Raw genomic sequence first — 22,035 nt, forward strand, 5'->3', positions numbered from 1 at the left:
GTACATCTCGGACACAATCACACAAATGTGCTCACTAACACTGTATTGTGGAGGGTCGTGGCTGTCACGTGACAGCACTGTCCCCTACCTGGTCGGAAGACACACCGCTGCCAATCAAGGTTTGGCCCCGCCCCACCCATCAGCGCACACCTGACCATTGGCCTTAGTAAATTACCTGGGCTGGACCCCCCCCAAGCCCTATAAAGAGTGCCACATGTGCTCGGCTGTCTCTCTCTTGTCTCCGAGGGATTTACCCTGCTTCGCTCCAGGCTGAGCGCTGTGAAACGGCCCTGGGGAGATCGCTGGTGAGGTGGGCACGGTTTAAATAAGGGTGGGAGCGTTTTAGTTAGTACCCCTTGTAGCATAGAGCCATGCCTGCACTGTGTCAAGGGGTGGCGGCTATTGTGTTGCCTTTTCCTTGATTGTATGTACCTAGTTCGGGGGGGTGTGTGTGTGTTTTACCCCTGTTGTGATTTTCCCACGCTCACTACAGACTGTGCGTGTGTGTGTTGTTCCTGTTACTCTTTCCGTGTTTGTCTTTTGTAAATAAATCATTGATCTCTAAGACTGTGTTCAGAGTCCTCGTCCTCTGAGACCTCGAATCTGTTTCACAACAGAGACACAGATTAATACACAGGCACCAATACTTATTTACACCTAGACCCCGAAGGACACAATCACTCACACACACACTTTCTCACACCCTAGCGGGACATCACGTACACCCTCCACACCCGTGTTCAGACACACAGACACGTGTGCAAGCGAACTCTTCGTTACTTAATCACGTTACAACGGACAGAAACGAACGATCGAACACTCTCTCACACACACACGGGTCTCCACGACGTTCCGTCCCACACAAGACGGAACACGCTCGCGGGCACGCACCGCCGCACCCACCTCCCCCACCCCGCCAACAGTCGGGCGGGTGTGCGTGCGCGCGCCCCTGCGCCAGCCCCCCGCTGTCTCGTCCGCCAAGATGGAGACGCGCGCGACCACCCCAAATCCCGCCCCCGCCCCCCAAGTTTTCCCGACCCCAAAGTGTCCGCCACCCGTCCCTCTCACACCCAAGTCCCTCGCCCCCATCCCACCCCTCGTCCCTCCCCCTGTAACCCCCCCAAGTCACACCCCACCCCCAAATAACCCCCTTGCCCTCCACCCGTCACTACCCCCCGTACGCCCCCGTCCCCCTCCCCCCGGTCTCTCCCGCCCCCTCCCCCCCCACCACCAAGCCGCGGTGACACAGGGCGAAAGGTGAGATAATTGAACACTTTATTGTCAACAGTTTCACACAGGTGAGTCGGATCCGTAAGCCCGTGGTGATCAAGGGTGGGGGTGCTGGGGGTGGTGAGCTGGCCCCTCATTCCTCGCCCTCGGGAGGGAGGGTTATCCTGTCCGGGTTGAAGTAGTTCACGCCGATCGCCGGGAGCCCCTCGGCCTCCCTCTGCTTCAGCTGGCGCTCTGCCTCCCTCCTCGCCCACTGCCGCATCCTGAGGGAGGGAGAGAGAGAGAGAGAGAGGGAATCCTTTAATCCTGGGACCATGGGATGGGGGGGGGGGGGGGAGAGGATAAGGCATGCTGGTCACGGTTCAAACACTTGGAGGGGTGGAGGGTGCGGGAAACAGCAGCGGGGGAGGCTCAAGTGGGGGTTGCACCCGATCGACCGTACTGAGGGACCGGAAGGAGTGCAGGCAAATGCGTCCGATCCGCTCCCCCCAAAGCATCCGGGCTGGGTGGGGAGGGAGATCCTCATCCCGGGATCCTTGAGCCCACCCCGTGGTGTATCTGGGGGTTGGGGGGGAACGTCTCCGAGGGTGAGGGTTGTGGTGGGGGACACATCTCTGGGGTATGAGGGAGGGGCAGCGAGGAGGGGGCGCAGTGCCGAAGGAGGGGGTGCGAGGCTGCACAGGGAAAGGAGAGGTGCAGAGACACATCACAGCAAAATCAGGTTACAGAAATACCTCAGGAATCTATTTCAGGAAGCAGAATAAATTAGCAGGAGACTTGTAATCAGGATAACACACAGACCCGACGTCTCCCTGGGACTGTGCCCACAGCTCCTGTCGGAACGGGGAGGGATACCGGGAAAAGGTGCAGCGGAGAGAGTTCCAGCCCCAACAACCCTCCCCGTCTCTGTGACCCCATCCGGCTCCTACACCCCTCCCCGTCTCTGTGACCCCCCCCTGCGGCCCCTGCACCCCTCTCCGTCTCTGTGACCCCCCTCCGGCTCCTACACCCCTCCCCGTCTCTGTGACCCCCCCTGCGGCCCCTGCACCCCTCCCCGTCTCTGTGACCCCCTCAAACAAAATAGCTCACTTAACATCAGTAGGGATACAGTCAGTGTCACAGGGCGCTGAGGGAGAGGGGTCACTGAGGGACGGTGTGAGGGAGGGGGATTAACGTCGGTGGGGATACAGTCAGTGACACGGGGCGCTGGGGGAGAGGGGTCACTGAGGGACGGTGTGAGGGAGGGGGATTAACGTCAGTGGGGATACAGTCAGTGACAGGGCGCTGGGGGAGAGGGGTCACTGAGGGACGGTGTGAAGTGTCTCACTCCGAGTCTGTTGCCCATCTCCAGCACTGGGTGGGGGGGGGGGGGGGGGCTGCATCTATTTTCATTTCCCTCGTGTCCCGGGGAGAAGCTGTGCTCTGCCCTAGGGACCCTGCTCTCAAGGACGGCTCATTAATCACCCACGATGCAGCCATATCTGCCTGTGCAGCATTTCCGAGTTTGCAGAATTAACCCCGTCCTGGGACAAGGGGAGGCAGGGAGTCGTGTCCCGCACACACACCGGGGGTGGGGGTGGGGTGGGGGGAGTGGGAGAGGAGAGGTTGCACGCTCTCCCTGTGACCCTGTGGGATTCCCCTGGGTGCTCCCAATGGGTTCAGTGGCCCTTGGTGTGTGGGTGTGGGGTTGAGAATCTGGGGGGAGCTGATGTGAAGGTGTGTTGCAGGGTTGCCGGGGGTGATGGGGAGAGGCGGAAGGGTGGGGTCGCTCACCTGGGGGGCCAGCATGGAGTCGTTGGGCCGAACAGACTCCGTGCGCTAAGTGAGATTCAAGGCAAGGTTCGTCCGCCTTTAAAGTTTGTGTCTTCTACCTGTGGACGGTGGCGCTCCTCTGCACCTCGGCGGGAGAGGGAGGTGCAGCCCCCGGGACGAAGGACCGCAGTGCGTTCTGTAGACGGCGCGGCCACTGTGGTAGAGCGAGGGAGCGTTTCAGGGGGGTGGGTGGGGGGGCCGATCGAGCGGCTGCTCTGTCCCGGACGGCATCGAGCTTCTCGAGAGTCGTTGGGAGCCGCACTCGCCCCCAGGCAAGTGGGGAGTGTCCCGTCACACTCCTGACCTGTAGATGGGCGGAAAGGTAATGCGGCGGATGTGGAGTGCATGGACTAACTCCACCCAGGCAAGTGGGGAGAGTCCCGTCACACTCCTGACCTGTAGATGGGCGGAAAGGTAATGCGGCGGATGTGGTGTCCATGGACTAACTCCAGCCAGGCAAGTGGGGAGTGTCCCATCACACTCCTGACTTGCAGATGGGGAGGGGAAAAGTCCTTGGGGTGTCAGGAGGAGGGTTACTGAGCAAGTAAATTAGGACAGTAACAGAATGATGCTTTCAACACAGGACACTCCGGCTTTGCACAAGTACACATCATCTGGTATATTGTTGATGCAAAGGCAGATCTGGGGCACTTTCTAGGCCAGAGACAACACACGTGAACATCCAAATTACTCACGGCTCAGGAGACTAACTACACCGGTGCTCAAATGGGGAACGGGTTCGGAGAGCAGGAAACTGGATCCTGAATAATATCACCGTACCCCAGTGTTATACAGTGTCGGACCAGTCCCAACTGGTACTATACCCCGGTGTTATACAGTGACGGACCCGTCCCCACTGGTACTGTACCCCGGTGTTATACAGTGACAGACCGGTACTGTACCCCGGTGTTACACAGTGTCAGACCCATCCCCACCGGTACTGTACCCCGGTGTTATACAGCGACGGACCCGTCCCCACCAGTACTGTGCCCCAATGTTATACAGTGTTGGACCCATCCCCACCGGTACTGTACCCAGTGTTATACAGCGACAGACCTGTCCCCACTGGTACTGCACTTCGGTGTTATACAGTAACAGACCCGTCCCCACCGGTACTGTACCCTGGTGTTATACAGTAACAGACCCGTCCCCACCGGTACTGTACCCCGGTGTTATACAGCGACAGACCCATCCCCACCGGTACTGTACCCCGGTGTTATACAGCGACGGACCCGTCCCCACCGGTACCGTACCCCAGTGTTATACAGCGACGGACCCGTCCCCACTGGTACTGTACCCCGGTGTTACACAGGGGACAAAGGGGCTTCGTTGGTGAGACAGCCGGTGTACAGAACAGTTCTGGGTAACAGCTTTGCAGCTGCCAACCCCACAGGATCCAACACACCTGGTGACCTGTTGCAGGAGCTGCTTTATTTGGGAGGGACAGATTGAGTTCATTTCTATTTTAAGGTCCGTGACTAAACAGGACTACACAGTGTTTCGCAAAAAACACACACACACACACACACACACACACGTTCCAACTGCAGCTGAGACTGTTGCCTCCAGGAATCAACAGGCGGAGCCCTGTGGTGAGCTGTTTTTGGGCTCCAGCACCCCTCCCCCCCCCCCCCCCCCCCCCCCCCCCCCCCCCCCCCCCCCCAGATACAGGCGATTGAAGAACGTAGGCTGTGTTGGAGGGGAGGGGCGGTGAGGAGGGGAGCGCTGCGCTGTGGGAGGGGCGGCGAGGCGGAGGGACAGGCTGCCCCTGCACACCTTTCACGCCCTCGCCCTCGTCTGCCGGCCGGACACGCCGCAGCGGTCCGTCTTGCCGTCGGGCGGTGAGGGGGGAGGTGTCTCTACGCGGAAGTCCTCCCCTTTTACATCGGGGACCTGTGGGGGTGGGGGGGTGCCGCGCAACCGGTTCCCCGACAACCCCTGGCCGCCGGTCACTTCCACAGCTGGGAGGAGATAGCACACCGCGCACGTACGTGGAGTGCGCGAGGTTGCGGCCCTGGGTTCTGGCTGGGCCGCCCGCCTGCCTGCCCTGTTTTCCGGGCTCACGTCCGCGCGTGGGTGCCCTTGGAGAGGGAGCGCGTGGGCACCCTGGTTGAGTTCCGCGATCGGTGCGCCCCCTCAGGGGATCATGCGTGTGTCGTGGACGGTGTGAACGAGATTCTCATCTGAAGTGCTGCGGGTGCGTTTAGCGGGTGTTCATTAGTGTTATTGCTGTAGTTGTGTAGTTTTTCTTCTACGTTGTTGTATAACTCCGAGACCTGGGACTCCACGCCTCCCTCTGCAACAGGATCCTTGACTTTCTGACCAACAGACCGCAATCAGTGAGGACAGGCAGCAAGACCTCCGGCACGATTATTCTCAACACTGGTGCCCCACAAGGCTGCGTCCTCAGCCCTCTACTCTGCTCCCTATACACTCATGACTGTGTGGCCAGATTCTGCTCTAACTCCATCTACAAGTTTGCAGATGATCCCACCGTTGTAGGCCGTATCTCAAACAGCGATGAGTCGGACTACAGGAAGGAGATAGAGAGCTTAGTGTCATGGTGTCATGACAACAACCTGTCCCTCAATGTCGACAAACTAAAGAGCTGGTCATTGACTTCAGGAAAGGGGGCGGTGTACATACACCTGTCTACATCAATGGTGCTGAGGTCGAGAAGATTGAGAGCTTCAAGTTCCTGGGAGCGAACATCACCAACAGCCTGTCCTGGTCAAATCACGTAGACGCCACGGCCAAGAAAGCTCACCAGCTCCTCTGCTTCCTCAGGAGGCTAAAGAAATTCGGTTTGTCCCCTTTGACACTCACCAACTTTTACCGACACAGAAAGCATCCTAGCTGGATGTATCACGGCTTGGTACGGCAACTGCTCTGCCCAGGACCGCAAGAAACCGCAGAGAGTTGTGGACACAGCCCAGTGCGTCACGGACACCAGCCGCCCCTCCTTGGACTCTGTGTTTACCTCTCGCTGCCTTGGTGTAGCAGCCGGCATAATCAAAGACCCCACCCACCCGGGACATTCTCTCTTCTCCCATCGGGTAGAAGATACAGGAGCCTGAGGGCACGTACCACCAGGCTCAAGGACAGCTTCTATCCCACTGTGATGACCATTGAACGGTTCCCTTATACAATGAGATGGACTCTGACCTCACGATCTACCTTGTTGTGACCTTGCACCTTATTGCACTGCACTTTCTCTGTAGCTGTGACACTTTACTCTGTACTGTTATTGTTTTTACCTGTACTAACTCAATGCACTCTGTACTAACTCAATGTAACTGCACTGTGTAATGAATTGACCTGTACCATCGGTTTGCAAGACAAGTTTTTCACTGTACCTCGGTACAAGTGACAATAATAAACCAATACCAATATTAGTTGTTGTGGTTTTGACACAGGATGGCCTTTTGTGGTGCTTTTAGCGAATAAACGTTTGTAAAATAAAAATAAAAGTGGTGAGGAGGGAGCACCTCGCTGTGGGGAGGGGTGGAGAGGAGGGAGGGGCTGTAGGGACGAGGAACGGGTGTCACCTACCCTCGGTCCGGCAGGTAGTACACGAAGACCGAGCCCACCACGATGGCCAGGGATATGCCACAGAAGAACGCCAGCCTCATGTTCCACACGTCCACCACCGGGTCTGCGCTGAAGCCATGGTATTCCGGGTTCTGCGACGGGAAGGAACGTCGGACCGTCATTCAGCGGGGGGGAGGGCGCTGCGCCACGGGAGGGGTACCGTGGCCTCAAACCGCTCCCCCCCACCCCTCCTCCAACCCGCACACAGCAAGATCCCACAAGCAGCAGCTGGATTTTCAAGGAAGGGACACCGTGGCTGAAAAAAAATGGGATTGGGATCCTCCGAGGAAGGAACAAAGGAGGGTCGATCGAGGGGGGCCGGTAGAGGTAGTATATTGGAGAAACAAAGGACTGCAGATGTTGGGAAGGGAGTTACCTAAAGTGGGAGAATTCAATATTCCGATCCTTGATGGCGGTGAGGAAGGGAAACAATCGTCCATTGATAGCACCCCACTTTTGAATTCTCCCGCTTTAGGTAATCCCTGCCACCATGCTGCTTCCCTTCCTGCCTTTCCCAGCCTTTTATCCCTCTCCGTACCTTTTACCCACCCCCTGGTGGATCTGCTCTCCCTTCCTCCTCCCCCACACCTGCCCATCACTATCTCTTACCTGCGTCTACCTATCACCACCCTGTGCCCACCCCGCCTCCCCTCTTCTGTCCGCCTATCACGGCTCTTCTTTTCCCTCCTATATATCCGGCTTCCCCCTTTCCCTGTCTCCAGTCCTGACCCGAAGTGTCGGCTGCCTGCTTTTCTCCACGGATGTTGCCCGGCCTGCTGAGTTCCTCATGTGTTTTTTATCGAGGTGGTATATTGGGTGGATCAAGTAGGGGTGGGCAGTAGATGGAATGTATTTGGATGTCGGGAAAGCTGTTAACTGGCAGGGAGGTGATCTCATTGCCTTTCTGAGACCCGGACTACCTGCAGGAGAGATCCCACCAACTCTGCCTCACTGAAGTCCTCCGGGTTGGCTGGAGGGTAGCCAATCCCGCTTCCAGGCCGACAACCCATGCACAGAGACTCCTGAAACGGGCACTCCCATCCCAAGCTCCGTTGCGGGAGAGATTCCCGGGAGGACAACTTGGGGGCACTTGAGGACACCACTGTCTTCGGCGACTCATGGAAGGCTAGTCTGGGTAGGTTAGATCGGGACGGGATCTCGGGGGGAGATAGCGGGTGGGCTAATTGGCTCGGCAGTAGGAAGCAGAGGGTGACGGTCAAGAGTTGCTTCTCAGATTGGACCCCCAACCAGGAAGGCCGGGTAGTTTGTGAGCGTGGGTGGGCATTCCTTCCACCATCTACACGGGGGGCTTTGGTGCACTCTCAATACATGACATTGAGGTCCCCGATCCCACCCCGAACGCTCCTCGTCCACTTCGAGCGGGGGCGGGTGGGGGCAGCACAGTGATTCCCGGGAGTTATACAGCAGGGAATCAGGCCCTTTAGCCCAACTTGTCCATGCCGACCGTGTTGCCCCAGCAAGCTGGTCCCATCTGCCCGCGTTGGCCCATAGCCCTCTAAACCTCTCCCATCCATGGACTTATCTAGACGGCTTGGAAACGTTGCTAATGTGCCCGCCTCAACCACTGTCTCTGGCAGCTCATTCCAAATACGCACCACCCTTTGCGTGAAGAAGCTGCCCCTGATGTCCCTTTTAAATCTCTCGCCCCGATCTTAAACCTATGCCCTCTTGTTTTTAGCCCCCACCCCCTCCCTGGGAAAAAGACTACATGCTTTCACCCTGTCTATGTCCCCCTTATACACCTCGATCAGGTCACCTCTCAATCTCCTATGCTCCAGGGAATAAAGTCCTAATCCACACAACCTCCCCTTGCAACACAGGCTCCCAAGTCCGGGTAAGATCCTGCTAAATTTTTCTCGCACTCTTTCTAGTTTAAGAACATCTTTCCTATAACAGGGTGACCAAACTGTGCACAATACTCCAAGTGCGGCCTCACCAACGTCTTGGAAAACTGCAACATCCCAATTCCGATACTCACTGCCCAGACTGACTCTTCACCGTCCTGTCTCCCTGTAACGTCGTTTTCAAATAACTGTGTTTGCACTCCTCGGTCCCTCTGTTCCACAACATTCCCCAGAGCAATTCCATCCTGGTCCAAGCAGGTTGACCCATGGCCAAGAAAGCACACCAGCTTCCTCAGGAGGCTAAAGAAAGTCGGCATGTCCCCTCTGACCCTCACCAATTTTTACAGATGCCCCACAGAAAGCAACCTATCTGGATGCACCACGGCTTGGTACGGCAACTGCTCTGCCCCGGACCGCAAGAAACCGCAGAGAGTTGCGGACACAGCCCAGCGCGTCATGGACACCAGCCTCCCCTCCGCGGACTCTGTCTACACTTCCCGCTGCCTCGGGAAAGCAGCCGACTTAACCAAAGACCCTCACCCGCCCCGGACATTCTCTCTTCTCCCCTCTCCCATCAGGCAGAAGATACAAAAGCCTGAAAGCACGTCCCACCAGGCTCAAGGACAGCTTCTACCCAGCTGTTATAAGACTTTTGAATGGACCTCTTGTACAAAAAATCTCTTGATCTCCCAAACTACCTCGTCGTGGCCCTTGCACCTTATTGTCTGCCTGCACTGCACTTTCTCTGTAACTGTGACACTTTATTCTGCATTCTGTTATTGTTTTCCCTTGTACTACCTCGATGCACTGACATAATGAAATGATCGGTATGGACGACCTGCAAAACAAAGATTTTCACTGTACCTCGGCACATGTGTCAATAATAAACCAATTTGCTCCCACATGTCTCGACATCATCCCTTCACACACTCCCGGGGTCAGACGCAGGGTGAAGCTCCCTCCACACCGTCCAGTCACACACTCCCGGGGTCAGACACAGGGGGAAGCTCCCTCCGCACCGTCCCGTCACACACTCCCGGGGTCGGACACAGGGTGAGGCTCCCCCCGCACCGTCCCGTCACACACTCCCGGGGTCAGACGCAGGGTGAAGCTCCCTCCACACCGTCCAGTCACACACTCCCGGGGTCAGACACAGGGGGAACCCTCCCCACCCACCATCCCGCCCCGGGACGTCCCGCCGGCGCCGCCTCACCTTGTCGAACAGGTTGACCTCGGGGTGCGGGGCGTCCCCGTGTCCGACGCCGAGGCCGAGGCCGGGCTCCTGGGTCAGGGCGGTGGCCGCCGCCGCTGCAGCCCCGTCACGGGGGGAGTGTCCCAGGTCCCGGCGGGGGACCAGGACCCGGAGCCCGGCCCCGGAGCCGCCGCACCAGCCGCCCAGCCGCCGCACCAGCGCTACGCTCCGCGCCGCCATCTTCCGCAGCTGGCCCGCCTCTGGTCCCGCCCTCCCGGCCTGACGGACAGCCCGGCTCTCCAATCACAGCCGCGGCCTCCCCTGCTGGCTCTGCCCTCCTCTCTGACAGACACGCACGTCGTCCAGTCCTTCACTCCAGAATATTGACAGACAGACAGGCTCTCCAATCGCCGCAGCGGCGTCTCCTCCTGGTTCGTCCCTCTTCTCTGACGGACAGGGCCACTGCCCAGTCAACGACGCGTCCTGTGCCGCCCCACCACCGTTTCCGCCCTCTTCTCTGACAGACAGCCCCGCTGTCCAATCACCGCCGCGACGTCTCCTCCTGGCTCGGCCCTATTCTCTGACAGACAAGCACATTCTCCAGTCCTCCGACCCTGTGCTCTGACAGACAGCCCCGCTCTCCAATCGTCGCCGCGGCGTCTTCTCCTGGCTCTGCCCTCTTCTCTGACAGTTATGCACGTTCTCCAATCCGCGCGCCAAGACTCTGACAGACAGTCCCAGTCTCCAATCACCACCGCGGCTTTCCACCTGGTGCTGCCTTCTACCCTGAGAGACAGCGCCACTGTCCAATCGTCTCTGCGTTCCGTCGCAGCTCCGCCTCAGGTTCCGCCCTCTTTGACAGACAACCCCTCTCTCCAATCACCGCCGCGGCGTCTCCTCCTGGCTCGGCCCTCTTCTCTGACAGATAGACCATTCTCCAATCCCCGCCGCGGAAACTCCTCCAAGCCCGCCTCAGCCTCTAACAGACAGTAGCGTTGTCCAATCGGCGCCGCGGCCTCTCCCCAAGGCGCTGCCCCTTTCTCTGACAGACAGCCCCGCTCTCCATTCGCCGCCGGGGCAACGCCTCCGACCCGGCTCTAACCTATGAAAGGCAGCCTTGTACTCCAGTCACCGCCGAGGTCCCGATTCTGTCCCCGCCCTTCATTTGATTGACATGCCGGTTCTCCAATCCTCACAGCACTCCAGGCTGTCATGGACCAGTCCCTCACTGAAGGACAGCCCTGTTCTCCAATCGCCGGTGCGGCAGCCAATCACCCCCCGCCTATCTCTGACAGACAGCTTCATTGTCCTATCGTGGTAGAGAACCGCGGAAGGTACCGCCTCCGGCCTCCCCTTATTCAAGGACAGACAGCCGTTCCATCCAATGGGTGCCGCGATCCTCGGCCACCAAACAATGGCCCCGCCCCCTCCCCCTCTGACAGACAGGCCCGCGCTCCAATCGCGGTCGGGCAACCCCCTTAAAGGGGCACGCCCGTGGCAGCGAGCGCCTGCGTTTGGCCGACACAAAATAAAAGCTTGATGGACAGGGGAAGGCATCGCAAGATTGCAGATATTCCACCCTGCGGGGCCTCACAGGAAGCCCAGGGACCAGCAGGTGGTTGACAGTGGTGTTGACATTGGTGGTGGTGTGGACGGTTATATAAGATGCCGAAGGACACAGCGGGATGTAGATCAGCACAGATCTGGGCAGAGAAGGGGCAGATGCAGTTTAATCCGGGCAAGTGTGAGGGGTTGCACCTTGGGAGGGAAAATGTAAGGGGAAAGTGTATAGTTAATGGCAGGACCTTCATTGCATTGAGGTACAGAGGGGTCCTGGGGTCCAAGTCTAGCCCCTACTGACGGCTCACACTCTCTAATCCAGGCAGCCTCCTGGTGAACCTCTCCCGCACCCTCTCCAAAGCCTCCCCGCCGTCCCGTCACACACACACTCTCGGGGACAGACAGGGTGAAGCTCCCTCCGCACCGTCCCGTCACACACACTCCCGGGGTCAGACACTCAGGGTGAAGCTCCCTCCGAACCGTCCCGTCACACACTCCCGGGGGCGACCAGAACTGCACACAGCACCCCAAGTGCGCGCCTGGCCAAGGTTTTTACACAGCTGCAACGTGACCTCCCGACTACTGTACTCAATGCCCGAACCGACGAAGGCAAGTGCACCATGCGCCTTCTTCACCGCCCTATCTAATTGTGTGGCCACTTTCAGGGAGCTGTGGACTTGGGCCCCAAGATCCCTCTGTACGTCACTGCACCTCAGGGCCCTGTCATCCACTGGATACATTCCTCTGACATTTGACCTCCCAAAGTGTAACACCTCACACTTGTCTGGATTAAACTGCATCTGCCACGTCTCTGCCCAGATCTGTAACTGATCTACATCCTGCTGTATCCTGTGACAGCCTTCTACACCGTCCACAACCCCACCAATCTCTGTGTCATCTGTGAACTGACTAACCCACCCAGCTACATTTTCATCCAAGTCATTTATACACATCACCGACAACAGAGGTCCCAGCACCGATCCCTGCAGAACACCGCAGGTCACAGAATAGTACCCCTCCACCATGACCCTCTGTCTTCTATGGGCAAGTAGTTCTGAATCCAAACTTCCAAGTCTTATAAAGTTGTATGTAGTTTTAAACACACACACAGACACATGCACACCACACCACACCCAGACACACACACAGATTCCAAACTACCAAGTCTTATAGAGTTTTATAACGTTGGACCAGAACCTCCCTGCTCTTATATTCTGTGTCCCGGCTGATGAAGGCAAGTGTCCCGTACGCCTTCTCACCACCTTATCCACCTGTGCTGCCTCCTTCAGGGATCCTTGGACTTGTACACCGAGGTCCCTCTGTCCCTCAACACTCCCCGCCATTCACGGTGAGGGTCCTACCTTTGTTCGCCCTCCAAGAATGCTTCACCTTACACTTAGGGGGATTGAACTCCATCTGCATTTAATTTACGTTTAACATCCAGGAAAAGTCTCCACAGGTTACTGGAGTAGGTTTCCAAACCTCTAGATGAAGGAATTTCTGCTGTCTCTGTGCTGAATGGCAGAGCCCTGTTTCTGAGACCGGGACGGCTGTTCTTCGTCTGAGCTGGGGTGGGCAATAGCTAGTCTATTGTATTGACTCGTCAGGTTCCCTGTGATTGGAGTACTTTATTACCACTGAAAGATTTCATAAAATATTGAATTTTTATTAAATGACTATTTTCTTTAAGCTCTAAAGACCAACCATCTGGATGCCTCCCTGGGACACTCAGACATTCTCGGCCTGTATTCGATTCTTTCTTCCAGTCCTAGAGGAAAGAGAAAATATGTTGTGGATCTTAGATTTTCACAGCTCCCGAAACTCCCTCCGCACCGTCCCGTCACACACTCCTGGGGCCAGACACAGGGGGAGGCTCCCTCCGCACTGTCCCATCACACACTCCCGGGGTCAGACACAGGGTGAGGCTCCCTCCACACCGTCCTGTCACACACTCCCGGGGTCAGACACAGGGAGAGGCTCCCTCCGCACCATCCCGTCACACACTCCCGGGGTCGGACACAGGGTGAGGCTCCCTCCGCACCGTCCCGTCACACACTCCCGGGGTCAGACACAGGGTGAGGCTCCCTCCACACCGTCCCGTCACACACTCCCGGGGTCAGACACAGGGAGAGGCTCCCTCCGCACCATCCCGTCACACACTCCCGGGGTCGGACACAGGGTGAGGCTCCCTCCGCACCGTCCCGTCACACACTCCCGGGGTCGGACACAGGGTGAGTCTCCCTCCGCACCGTCCCGTCACACACTCCCAGGGCCAGACACAGGGTGAAGCTCCCTCTGCACCGTCCCACTGCCTACTCACAGGAAGCAGGATCCAACGCCAATCGCCATGGCGAAGATCACCACGAGGAAGTGGAGAATGAGCCAGAGGATGGCTGTCTTGGACGAAACAGGCATCATTTTCTGCCTCTCTGTGGGCACAGAAGACAGGGTCGGGCATCAGTCCCTGATCGTCCATCCCAGCCCTCCGACTCCCCCCGAGGGCTCCTCTACCGAAAATCCCAGCGCACCGCGTCGGAGACGGGGATCGAACCGGGGGTTGTTGAGGCAGCCGCTCTTCCCGCCCCGCCGACCTGGGCCCCCGCCAGCCCTGGATTCGTCAGGGGAGGCAGGGAGTCTGGTTGATCTCCCCTGGGGAGGGAGTGCCCTGCGTGTGGCCGGGGACAGTTACCAGGATCTTCCTCCCCTGCGTTTGGTGCTCCTCCAGTGGGGACACCCGGAGATGGGGGTGTAGGGGGTGGGGGCTCCCAGTCCCCATGTCGGGGACACCCACCGCCTCTGTGCCCCACCCAATGCAGAGTGACTACAGATACACTGAGCAGATACAAACACACACACACACACTCCACACGCCCCAACACACCGCCGCCCAGTGCAGCACTTACCCTTGACCAGGTGAATGGGCCCCGAGCTGACCTCCTCGTCCTGCCCGGAGACGCCGGCCGTGCACCGATACTCCCCGGGGTCGTCGGGGTGCAGGGCGCGGAGGCGGAGCTGGGTGTTGGGCCCGCGGGAGCTCACGGCGAGGCGCTCGCTGTAGGAGGGGTGCAGGCGGGGGGGCTCCGGGCTGGCCTGGTCCTGCTGGGCCAGGGTCAGGACACCCCCCGGCCCCAGTGCCTCCCAGCGCAGCCGGTACCGCGTGCCGGGGCCCGCGTGCAGGGCGCGCACCCGGCAGTGCAGGGAGACCGCGGAGCCCAGCGGAGCGCGCACCACGGCCGAGGTGTCAAGGGCCACGATGTGGGGCTGGTGGGCGGGGCCGGGGTACTGAGGGGCAGAGCCCGGGAGGGAGGGGGAGGAGCCCGGAGGTGGTGAGGGGGCGGAGCCTGGGAGGGAGGGGGTGGAGCCTGGTGAGAGCTGGGGGGCGGAGTCTTGGAGGGAGGAGGGGGCGGAGCCTGGGGGGAGCTGGGGTTCGGAGACCAGGGGGAGCTGGGGGGCGGAGCCCAGTGGGAGAGGGGAGGCGGAGCCCAGGGGGAGCTGGGGGGCGGAGCCTGGGGGGAGAGAGGGGGCGGAGCCTGGTGGGAGCTGGGGGGCAGATCTTGGGGGGCTCACTGGCACTGCTGGAGACACATCTGAGTGGGGGGGGAGAGAGAGGATTGGGGGACAGGAGTCACTGCAGGTGTACTGGGTCCTCCTCCCCTCCCTCAGTCCTCCAACCCCTCTCCCTCCTCCCCCAAACCTACCCCCCCTCCATCCCCCTTCCCCCCTCATCCCCCTCCCTCCCACCCCTCATCCCCTTCCTCCCCCCTCTCCGTCTTCCTCCCACACCTCTCCCCGCCCCTCACTGCATCTCCTTCCACCACCGATCCACCCTCCCTCCATCCCCCCCCCCCCCCCACCGGTGTCCTTTCCCGTCCCTCCATGACTTCCCCTCAGCCCTCTTTCTCTGTCCATTCACCTCTCCACCTCCTGAGGAAAAGGGAGGGAGGGACGAGGAAGTTAACTGGGGAATGGGGCCAAGGAGCGGCAGATGCAGTTTAACTCGGTCACGTGTGAGGTGGTGCATTTTCGGGAAGTTAAACCAGGGCAGGACTTGCACAGTGAATGACATTACCCCAGGGAGTGTTGTGGAACAGAGGGACCCAGGGGTACAGGTACACGGTCCCCTGAAAGTGGCGCCGCAGGTAGACAGGGCGGTGAAGAAGGCATTCGGCACGCTGGCCTTCATCGGTCGGGGCACCAAGTCCAGGAGTCGGGACGTCCCGTTACAGCTGCACAGGAGACCGCACTCGGAGTGTTGGGCGTAGTTCCGGTTGCCCAGCTACAGGGAGGACGTCACTGAACCGGAGAGGGTGCGGGAAAGATTCACCAGGATGTTCCTGGGACTGGAGAGCTCGAGTTATAAGGAGAGGCCGGGCGGGCCGGGACTGTTTTCACTGGAGCGGAGGAGGCTGAGGGGTGACCTGATGGAGGTTTATAACATCACGAGGGGCGTGTATAAGGTGGGCGGTCCCCGTCTATATCTCCCCAGGGTCAGTGAGTCTAAAACTAGAGGGCACAGGTTGAAGGTGAGAGGGGAAAGGTTTAAAGGGGCACATTTTTCACCCAGGGGGGGGGGTGGGTGTGTGGGACGAGCTGCCAGAGGAAGTTGGGGGGGGGGGGAAACATTTACAGCACTGGGACAGGTCCGTGGATGGCAAAGGTTCAGAGGGATACGGGCCCAACGCGGGGAAATGGGACTGGGTCAGGAAGGCAGCTTGTACAGTATGGACAATTTGGGCTGAAGGGCCTGTTTCTGCGCTGTGATAGGATGGAGGGGTGGGGTGGTGGGAGGGAAAGGAGGAGGGGGCAGGAGGGTGGGATGATGGGGAAAGGGGGGGGGAGTTAGAAAGGGGAAGTGGGAGGGTTGGGAAGGGGGAAGGAGTCAGTTCACCCCTCCCCCTCCAATTGCCCCTCCCCTTCGCCCCCCCTCCAGCCCCCCCTCTCCCCCCTCACCTTCAGCCAGCAGGGAGATGGAGGAGAATAACTGCCCCCCGTGCCCGGCGATCTCCCCCCGGCAGGTATACTCCCCGAAGTCGCCAGGGTCCACCCTGCTGAAGTGGAGGTGGTTCTCGGGACCCTGGGAGAGCAGGCTGACCCGGTCCCGGTACCGGGGGTGGACCCAGGGTCCTCGCGCCCGCCTCTGGTCCACCCGGGCCACGGTGACCTCGCCGAGCGGGCCGGTGACCCACCGCACCCGGTACCTGGGGTCGGGCCCGTCGCCCACCAGCAGGACGCGGCAGTACAGGGTGACGGGGTCCCCGGCCCGTGCCAGCACGATGCCCGAGGCATTGAGGAACAGGATCTCCGGGCGCGGAGGGGAGCTGCCGTCCTCGGACGCGATCAGGATGTCGAAGACCTGGACAAAGTCTGCTGGGGGGGAGGGGAAGGGTGAAGGGGAGAGAGGGAGGGGAGGGGAGGCAGGGGCAGAGGGGACCGAAAGGGAAGGGAGGGGGAGAGAGAGGGGTGAAGGGGAGAGACGGGGTAGAGAGGGGGGAGGGAGGGAAAGGGTGCAGTGGTTAGAGGAGGGGGAGAGTGGGAATGAGGGAGGGAGGGAAGTGAGGAGGGAGGGAGGGAGGGGAGAGACAGGGTGGAGACCGGAGGGGGAGAGACGGGAGGGGGAGAGAGGGGAGGGGGAGAGAGGTAGGGAGAAGGGAGGGGGGAGACGGAGGTGGAGTAAGAGAGGGAGGGAGGGAGCAGGGGGAGAGGGGGGGACAGAGGGCAGGGGGATGGGGGTGGAGGGGAGAAGGGAAGGGGAGAGTGAGAGAGGGAGCGGGATGGAGAAATGGAGGGAGGATCAAGGGGGATCGCCAAGGCTCCCACCCCTCCCGTCCCATCCCAGGACACTCCCTCCCCTCCCCACCCCTCCCCTCCCGGGACACTCGCTCCCCTCCCCAGGCGCTCCCTCCCCTCCCCTCCCCAGGCGCTCCCTCCCCTCCCCTCCACTGGTGCTCCCTCCCCTCCCAGGACGCTCCCTCCCCACCTTGCCCCTCCCAGGACACTCCCTGCCCCTCACAGCCCCTCCCGAAACACTACCTCTCCTCCGCTCCCCTCCCTCTCTGGGCACCGTACACCCGGCAGTGTGTGGGACCCGAGTCCCCTGCGGCGAACCCCCTCCCCCCTCCCCGGAGGGCACCTACCGAGTTCAGCCGCCGAGGCCCAGAGGAGCGCGAGGGTGAGGCAGATCCACCGGAACATGGCGGGACTGCGCGGTGGCTCCGAACGCCTCCGTCCTGAAATATCGCCCTCCCTCCACCCCCTCAGCACACCGGCGTCCCACACTGAGGCACAGGGCAGGTGGATTGGGGGGGGGGCGGTTCCTCACTCGAGGTTTCTTGGGGGGGTGGGGTGGGGTGGGGTGGGGGGGGGGTCTCTGTTGCCGACGACACTGCCGGCTTCCTCTGTGAACTCACAGTGGGCGCTGAGGTCACAGAGACTGGGGCCTGGTGTTGGTTGTGGGCTCGACCCCAGAACCCGCCCCCTCCCCCACTTCTGTCTCCCTCCCTGTCTCTGCGACCCGCCCCCCCAACTCTGTGCCCCCCCCTCCAGCCCCTGAACCCCTCCCCATCTCTGTGACACCCTCCGGCCCCTACACCTCTCCCCGTCTCCATGACCCCCTCCCTCCCTCCCCTACACCCCTCCCCGTCTCTGTGACACCCTCCGGCCCCTACACCCCTCCCCGTCTCCATGACCCCCTCCCTCCCTCCCCTACACCCCTCCCCGTCTCTGTGACACCCACCGGCCCCTGAACCCCTCCCAGTCTCCGTGATACCCTCTGGCCCCTACACCCCTCCCCGTCTCTGTGACACCCTCCGGCCCCTACACCGCTCCCCATCTCCATGACCCCCTCCCTCCCTCCCCTACACCCCTCCCTGTCTCCGTAACCCCCTGGGGCCCCTGAACCGCTCCCCATTTCTGTGACCCCCTCTGGCCCCTGAACCCCTCCCCATCTCCGTGACCCCCTCTAACCCCAAATCCCTCCCCATCTCTGTGACCCCCTTCTGGTCCCTGCAACCCTCCCTGTCTCCGTGACCCCCTCCAACCCCTACACCCCTCCCTCCATAACCCCCTCCTTCCCTCCCCTACACCCCTCCCCATCTCCGTAACCCCCTCCGGCCCCTGAACCCCTCCCCATCTCTGTGACCCCCCTCCGGCCCCTACGCCCCTCCCCGTCTCCGTGACCCCCCTAACCCCTACACTCCTCCCCATCTCTGTGACCCCCCTCCGGCCCCTACGCCCCTCCCCATCTCTATGACCCCCTCTAAGCCCTGCAACGCTCCCCGTCTCCGTGACCCCCTCTGCCATCGAGGGAGTGCCACAGTAGTTCCCCAACTGATCCCTCGGATGCCAGGCTCTCTCTGTGAGGAGAGATTGAGTCAACCCGTCCTGTCAGCAATTACATTAAGAGGCAGAAACGAGCAAGAAAAGTTCGGAAGTACAAACTTCTAACATATTGGATTCGGGGATGATAATTCCCCTGACCGCAGGTATCGAGAACTAGGGTTAATGTCCCGGGACAGACCAAGATACCTAGGATGGAACTTCCTGAAAGTGGGGACACAGGTAGACGGGGCAGTGAAGAAGGCGTTCGGCATGCTGGCCCTCATCGGTCAGGGGCACTTGAGTCCAGGAGTCGGGACGTCCCGTTATAGCCATAAAGGAGACCGCACTCGGAGTGTTGTGCGCAGTTCCGGTCGCCCAGCTACAGGGAGGATGTCACTGAGCCGGAGAAGGTGCGGGAAAGATTCACCGGGACGTTCCCAGGACTGGAGGGCTCGAGTTACAAGGAGAGGCCGGACAGGCCGGGACTCTTTTCCCTGGAGCGGAGGAGGCTGAGGGGTGACCTGATGGAGGTTTATAACATCACGAGGCAGGTAGATAGGGTAGATAGTTTTATCCCCAGGGTCGGGGAGTCGAAAACTCGAGGGGTAGGTTTAAGGTGAGAGGGGAAAGATTTAAAGGGAACCTTTTTCACACAGAGGATGGTGCGTGTATAGAACAAGCTGTCAGGGGAAGCAGTAGAGGCAGGTCCGATAATGTTTAAAGGACATTTGGACAGGCACATGGTTAGGAAAGGTTTAGAGGGATACGGGCCAAACGCTGGTGTCAAGTCAAGTTTACAGTGAGATGCACAAGTCCACGTGTGCACGGGTGCAATGCAAAACTTCCTTGCGGCAGCATCACAGGTACAGAGCATCAGATAAGCAGCATTCACAAGAAAAACACAAATTAGACACAATTTTTACAAGAACGAACACAACTAGAACAAAAGAAAGTCCATTTTGATGCAAAGTGATCAAAGTGGTCATAGCCATTGCTAATCTGTAGTGATTAGGGTTGTGCCGGTTGGTTCAAGAACCAAATGGTTGAAAAGAAGTCGCCGTTCCTGAACCTGGTGGTGTGGGGACTTCAGGCTTCCGTACCTCCTGCCCGACGGGAGCTGCGAGAAGACGGCGCGGCCCGGATGGTGGGGGGGAGCTTTGACGACGGACGTCGCCTTCTTGAGGCGGCGCCTCCTGTAGATGCACCCGACGGCGGGGAGGGACGTGCCCCTGATGTTTTGGCACCAGGAGCGATGTGAGAAGCTGGGGGGGGGGGGGAAGCTGACAGGTGGAAGAGGCGAAGGGCTGACGAAGAGGGAATCGGATTGGATAGGACGGCGGATCATGGAATAAAGGGAAGGATGCGGGGAAGCAGAGGGATAAGGGAGAACAAGGGGGTGGGGACCGGACTATTTGGCGACGTGCCGGCTCCCCCATGCAATATGATCACGGTTGATTCCCTACATTAAGTGACCACACTTGGAGCACTGCGTCCAGTTCTGGTCGCCTCATTATAGGAAGGATGTGGAGGCGTTGGAGAGGGTGCAGAGGAGATTTATCAGGATGCTGCCTGGTTTGGAGAGTGTGCATTATGAGGAGAGACTCAGGGAGCTCGGGCTTTACTCTTTGGAGAGGAGGAGGATGAGAGGAGACATGATAGAGGTGTACAAAATATTAAGAGGAATAGATAGAGTGGACAGCCAGCGCCTCTTTCCCAGGGCACCAATGCTCAATACAAGAGGGCATGGCTTTAAAGTAATGGGTGGGGAGTTCAAGGGAGATATCAGAGGAAGGTTTTTTACCCCGAGAGTGGTTGGGGTGTGGAATGCGCTGCCTGGGGTGGTGCTGGAGGCAGGTACATTGGTCAAGTTCAAGAGATTGCTAGATAAGCATATGGAGGAATTTAAAATAGAGGGATATGGGGGAGGAAGGGGTTAGATGGTCTTAGGTGAGGTTTAAAGGTCGGCACAACATTGTGGGCCGAAGGGCCTGTATTGTGCTGCACTGTTCCATGTTCTGTATTAAGGCAGCGTTTGACTGCATGAGGCCTTCAGGGAACCTGGCGTCGAGGGGAATGCGCGCCAGTGGCTGGAGTCAGACCCCGCGCGGGGGCTGTGGGCGTCGGAGGTCAGTCCTACCAGCCCGAGGGTGGTGTCCTGGCTCAGGGTGGCGTCCTGGGTCAGCCATCTCCATCAGTGGTTCATCAGTGGCCTTCCGTCCCCACAACGAGGTCAGAAGGGGCGCCCGCTGACGCTCGAATGGAGTTTAATCCGTCCGCAACGCCTCGGCCGATGAGGTATCACGTGCGGCGAGGCTCGGACAACATTCAGGTACAGGCTGATGTGGCAAATGTTCGCCCACAGAAGGTCCAGGGAGGGAGCACCTCTTAAGGTTAACTTGCAGGTTGAGTCAGTGGTAAGGAAGGCAAACACAATGTTAGCATCCGTTTCGTGAGGGCTAGAATGTAAAAGCAAGGGTGTAACGCTGAGTGTTTATAAGGCGTTGGTCCGCTCACACTTGGAGGATTGTGAGCAGTTCTGGGTCCCGTATCTAAGGAAGGATGTGCTGGCATTGGAGACGGTCCAGAGGAGGTTCACAGGAAATGAAAAGGTTAACATACGATGAGCGTTTGACGTCTCTGGACCTGTACTTGATGGGAGTTTAGAAGGATGAGGGGAGGGGATCTCACTGAAACCTCCCGGACACTGAGAGACCCGGATAGAGAGACGCGGGGAGGGTGTCTCCGTCAGCGGGAGAGTCCGGGATCTGAGGGCGCAGCCTCAGAATGAAGGGACGTCCCTTTAGAACTGGGATGAGGAGGAATTTCTTCAGCCGGAGGGTGGTGAATCAGTGGGATCTGTTACCACAGAGGGCAAGTCACTGGGTGTATTTAAGGAGAGATTCTTGATCGGTAAGGGGGGGGGGTTAAGGGTCACGGGGAGAAAGCAGGAGAATGGGGCTGAAAAGAAAATCAGCCACGATCAAATGGCAGAGCAGACTCGATGGGCCAAATGGCCAGATTCTGCTCCTATGTCTTATGGTCATATCTTCAATGAGAGAGGGTGTCTAACCAACTCCCTTTTATGTTCAACTTTACTTCCACCTCTCAGTCCCCCGCCGTTAGCATCCTGAAGGGTTACAACTGACCAGAAGCTCAACCGGACCAGCCACGCACACACATCGCGGCTGCAGGGAGCAGGTCAGGGGGTGGGGATCCTGAGGTGAGTGATTCACCTCCTGACACCCCAAGGCCTTTCCCCCCATCTACAAGTCAGGAGTGTGACGGGATGCTCCCCACTTGCCTGGGGGCGAGGGCAGCTCCAACGACTCTCGAGAAGCTTGACACCGTCCGGGACAGAGCAGCCTGCTCGATAGGCGCCCCACTCCCCCCCCCAGAACACTCCCGCCCTCCCTCCGCCACAGTGGCCATGCCGTCTACAGGACGCATCGCCGTCCCTCACCCCTGGGG

The 22,035-nt window shown here is 59.5% G+C and overlaps 2 protein-coding genes across 3 annotated transcripts; both read right to left on the reverse strand.

Annotated features, from left to right (window-relative positions):
* Positions 1-1,258: 1,258 nt before the first annotated feature.
* Positions 1,259-9,961, reverse strand: ndufb11 (NADH:ubiquinone oxidoreductase subunit B11). The gene is made up of 3 exons (XM_052009138.1): positions 9,712-9,961; positions 6,595-6,725; positions 1,259-1,493 (listed from the first exon to the last, which is right to left on the reverse strand). The coding sequence occupies exons 1-3, from the start codon at positions 9,928-9,930 to the stop codon at positions 1,364-1,366; spliced, it is 480 nt and encodes a 159-aa protein (XP_051865098.1). The 5' UTR covers positions 9,931-9,961; the 3' UTR covers positions 1,259-1,363.
* A 2,878-nt stretch (positions 9,962-12,839) lies between these two features.
* LOC127566601 (uncharacterized protein C6orf132 homolog) lies at positions 12,840-17,745 on the reverse strand. 2 transcript variants are annotated; one of them, XM_052009093.1, is made up of 5 exons: positions 17,385-17,745; positions 16,201-16,614; positions 14,154-14,837; positions 13,571-13,679; positions 12,840-13,018 (listed from the first exon to the last, which is right to left on the reverse strand). In XM_052009093.1, exons 1-5 carry the CDS (start codon positions 17,440-17,442, stop codon positions 12,979-12,981), a joined length of 1,305 nt encoding a protein of 434 aa, XP_051865053.1. In that variant the 5' UTR covers positions 17,443-17,745; the 3' UTR covers positions 12,840-12,978. The 2 variants fall into 2 exon arrangements, 1 of the variants encoding a protein (XP_051865053.1); XR_007955741.1 differs by having other exon boundaries at positions 12,980-13,018; positions 13,571-14,837.
* Between the last annotated feature and the right edge of the window lie 4,290 nt (positions 17,746-22,035).

This window comes from Pristis pectinata, chromosome 43, assembly GCF_009764475.1.
Source record: "Pristis pectinata isolate sPriPec2 chromosome 43, sPriPec2.1.pri, whole genome shotgun sequence".
Lineage (NCBI taxonomy): Eukaryota > Metazoa > Chordata > Chondrichthyes > Rhinopristiformes > Pristidae > Pristis > Pristis pectinata.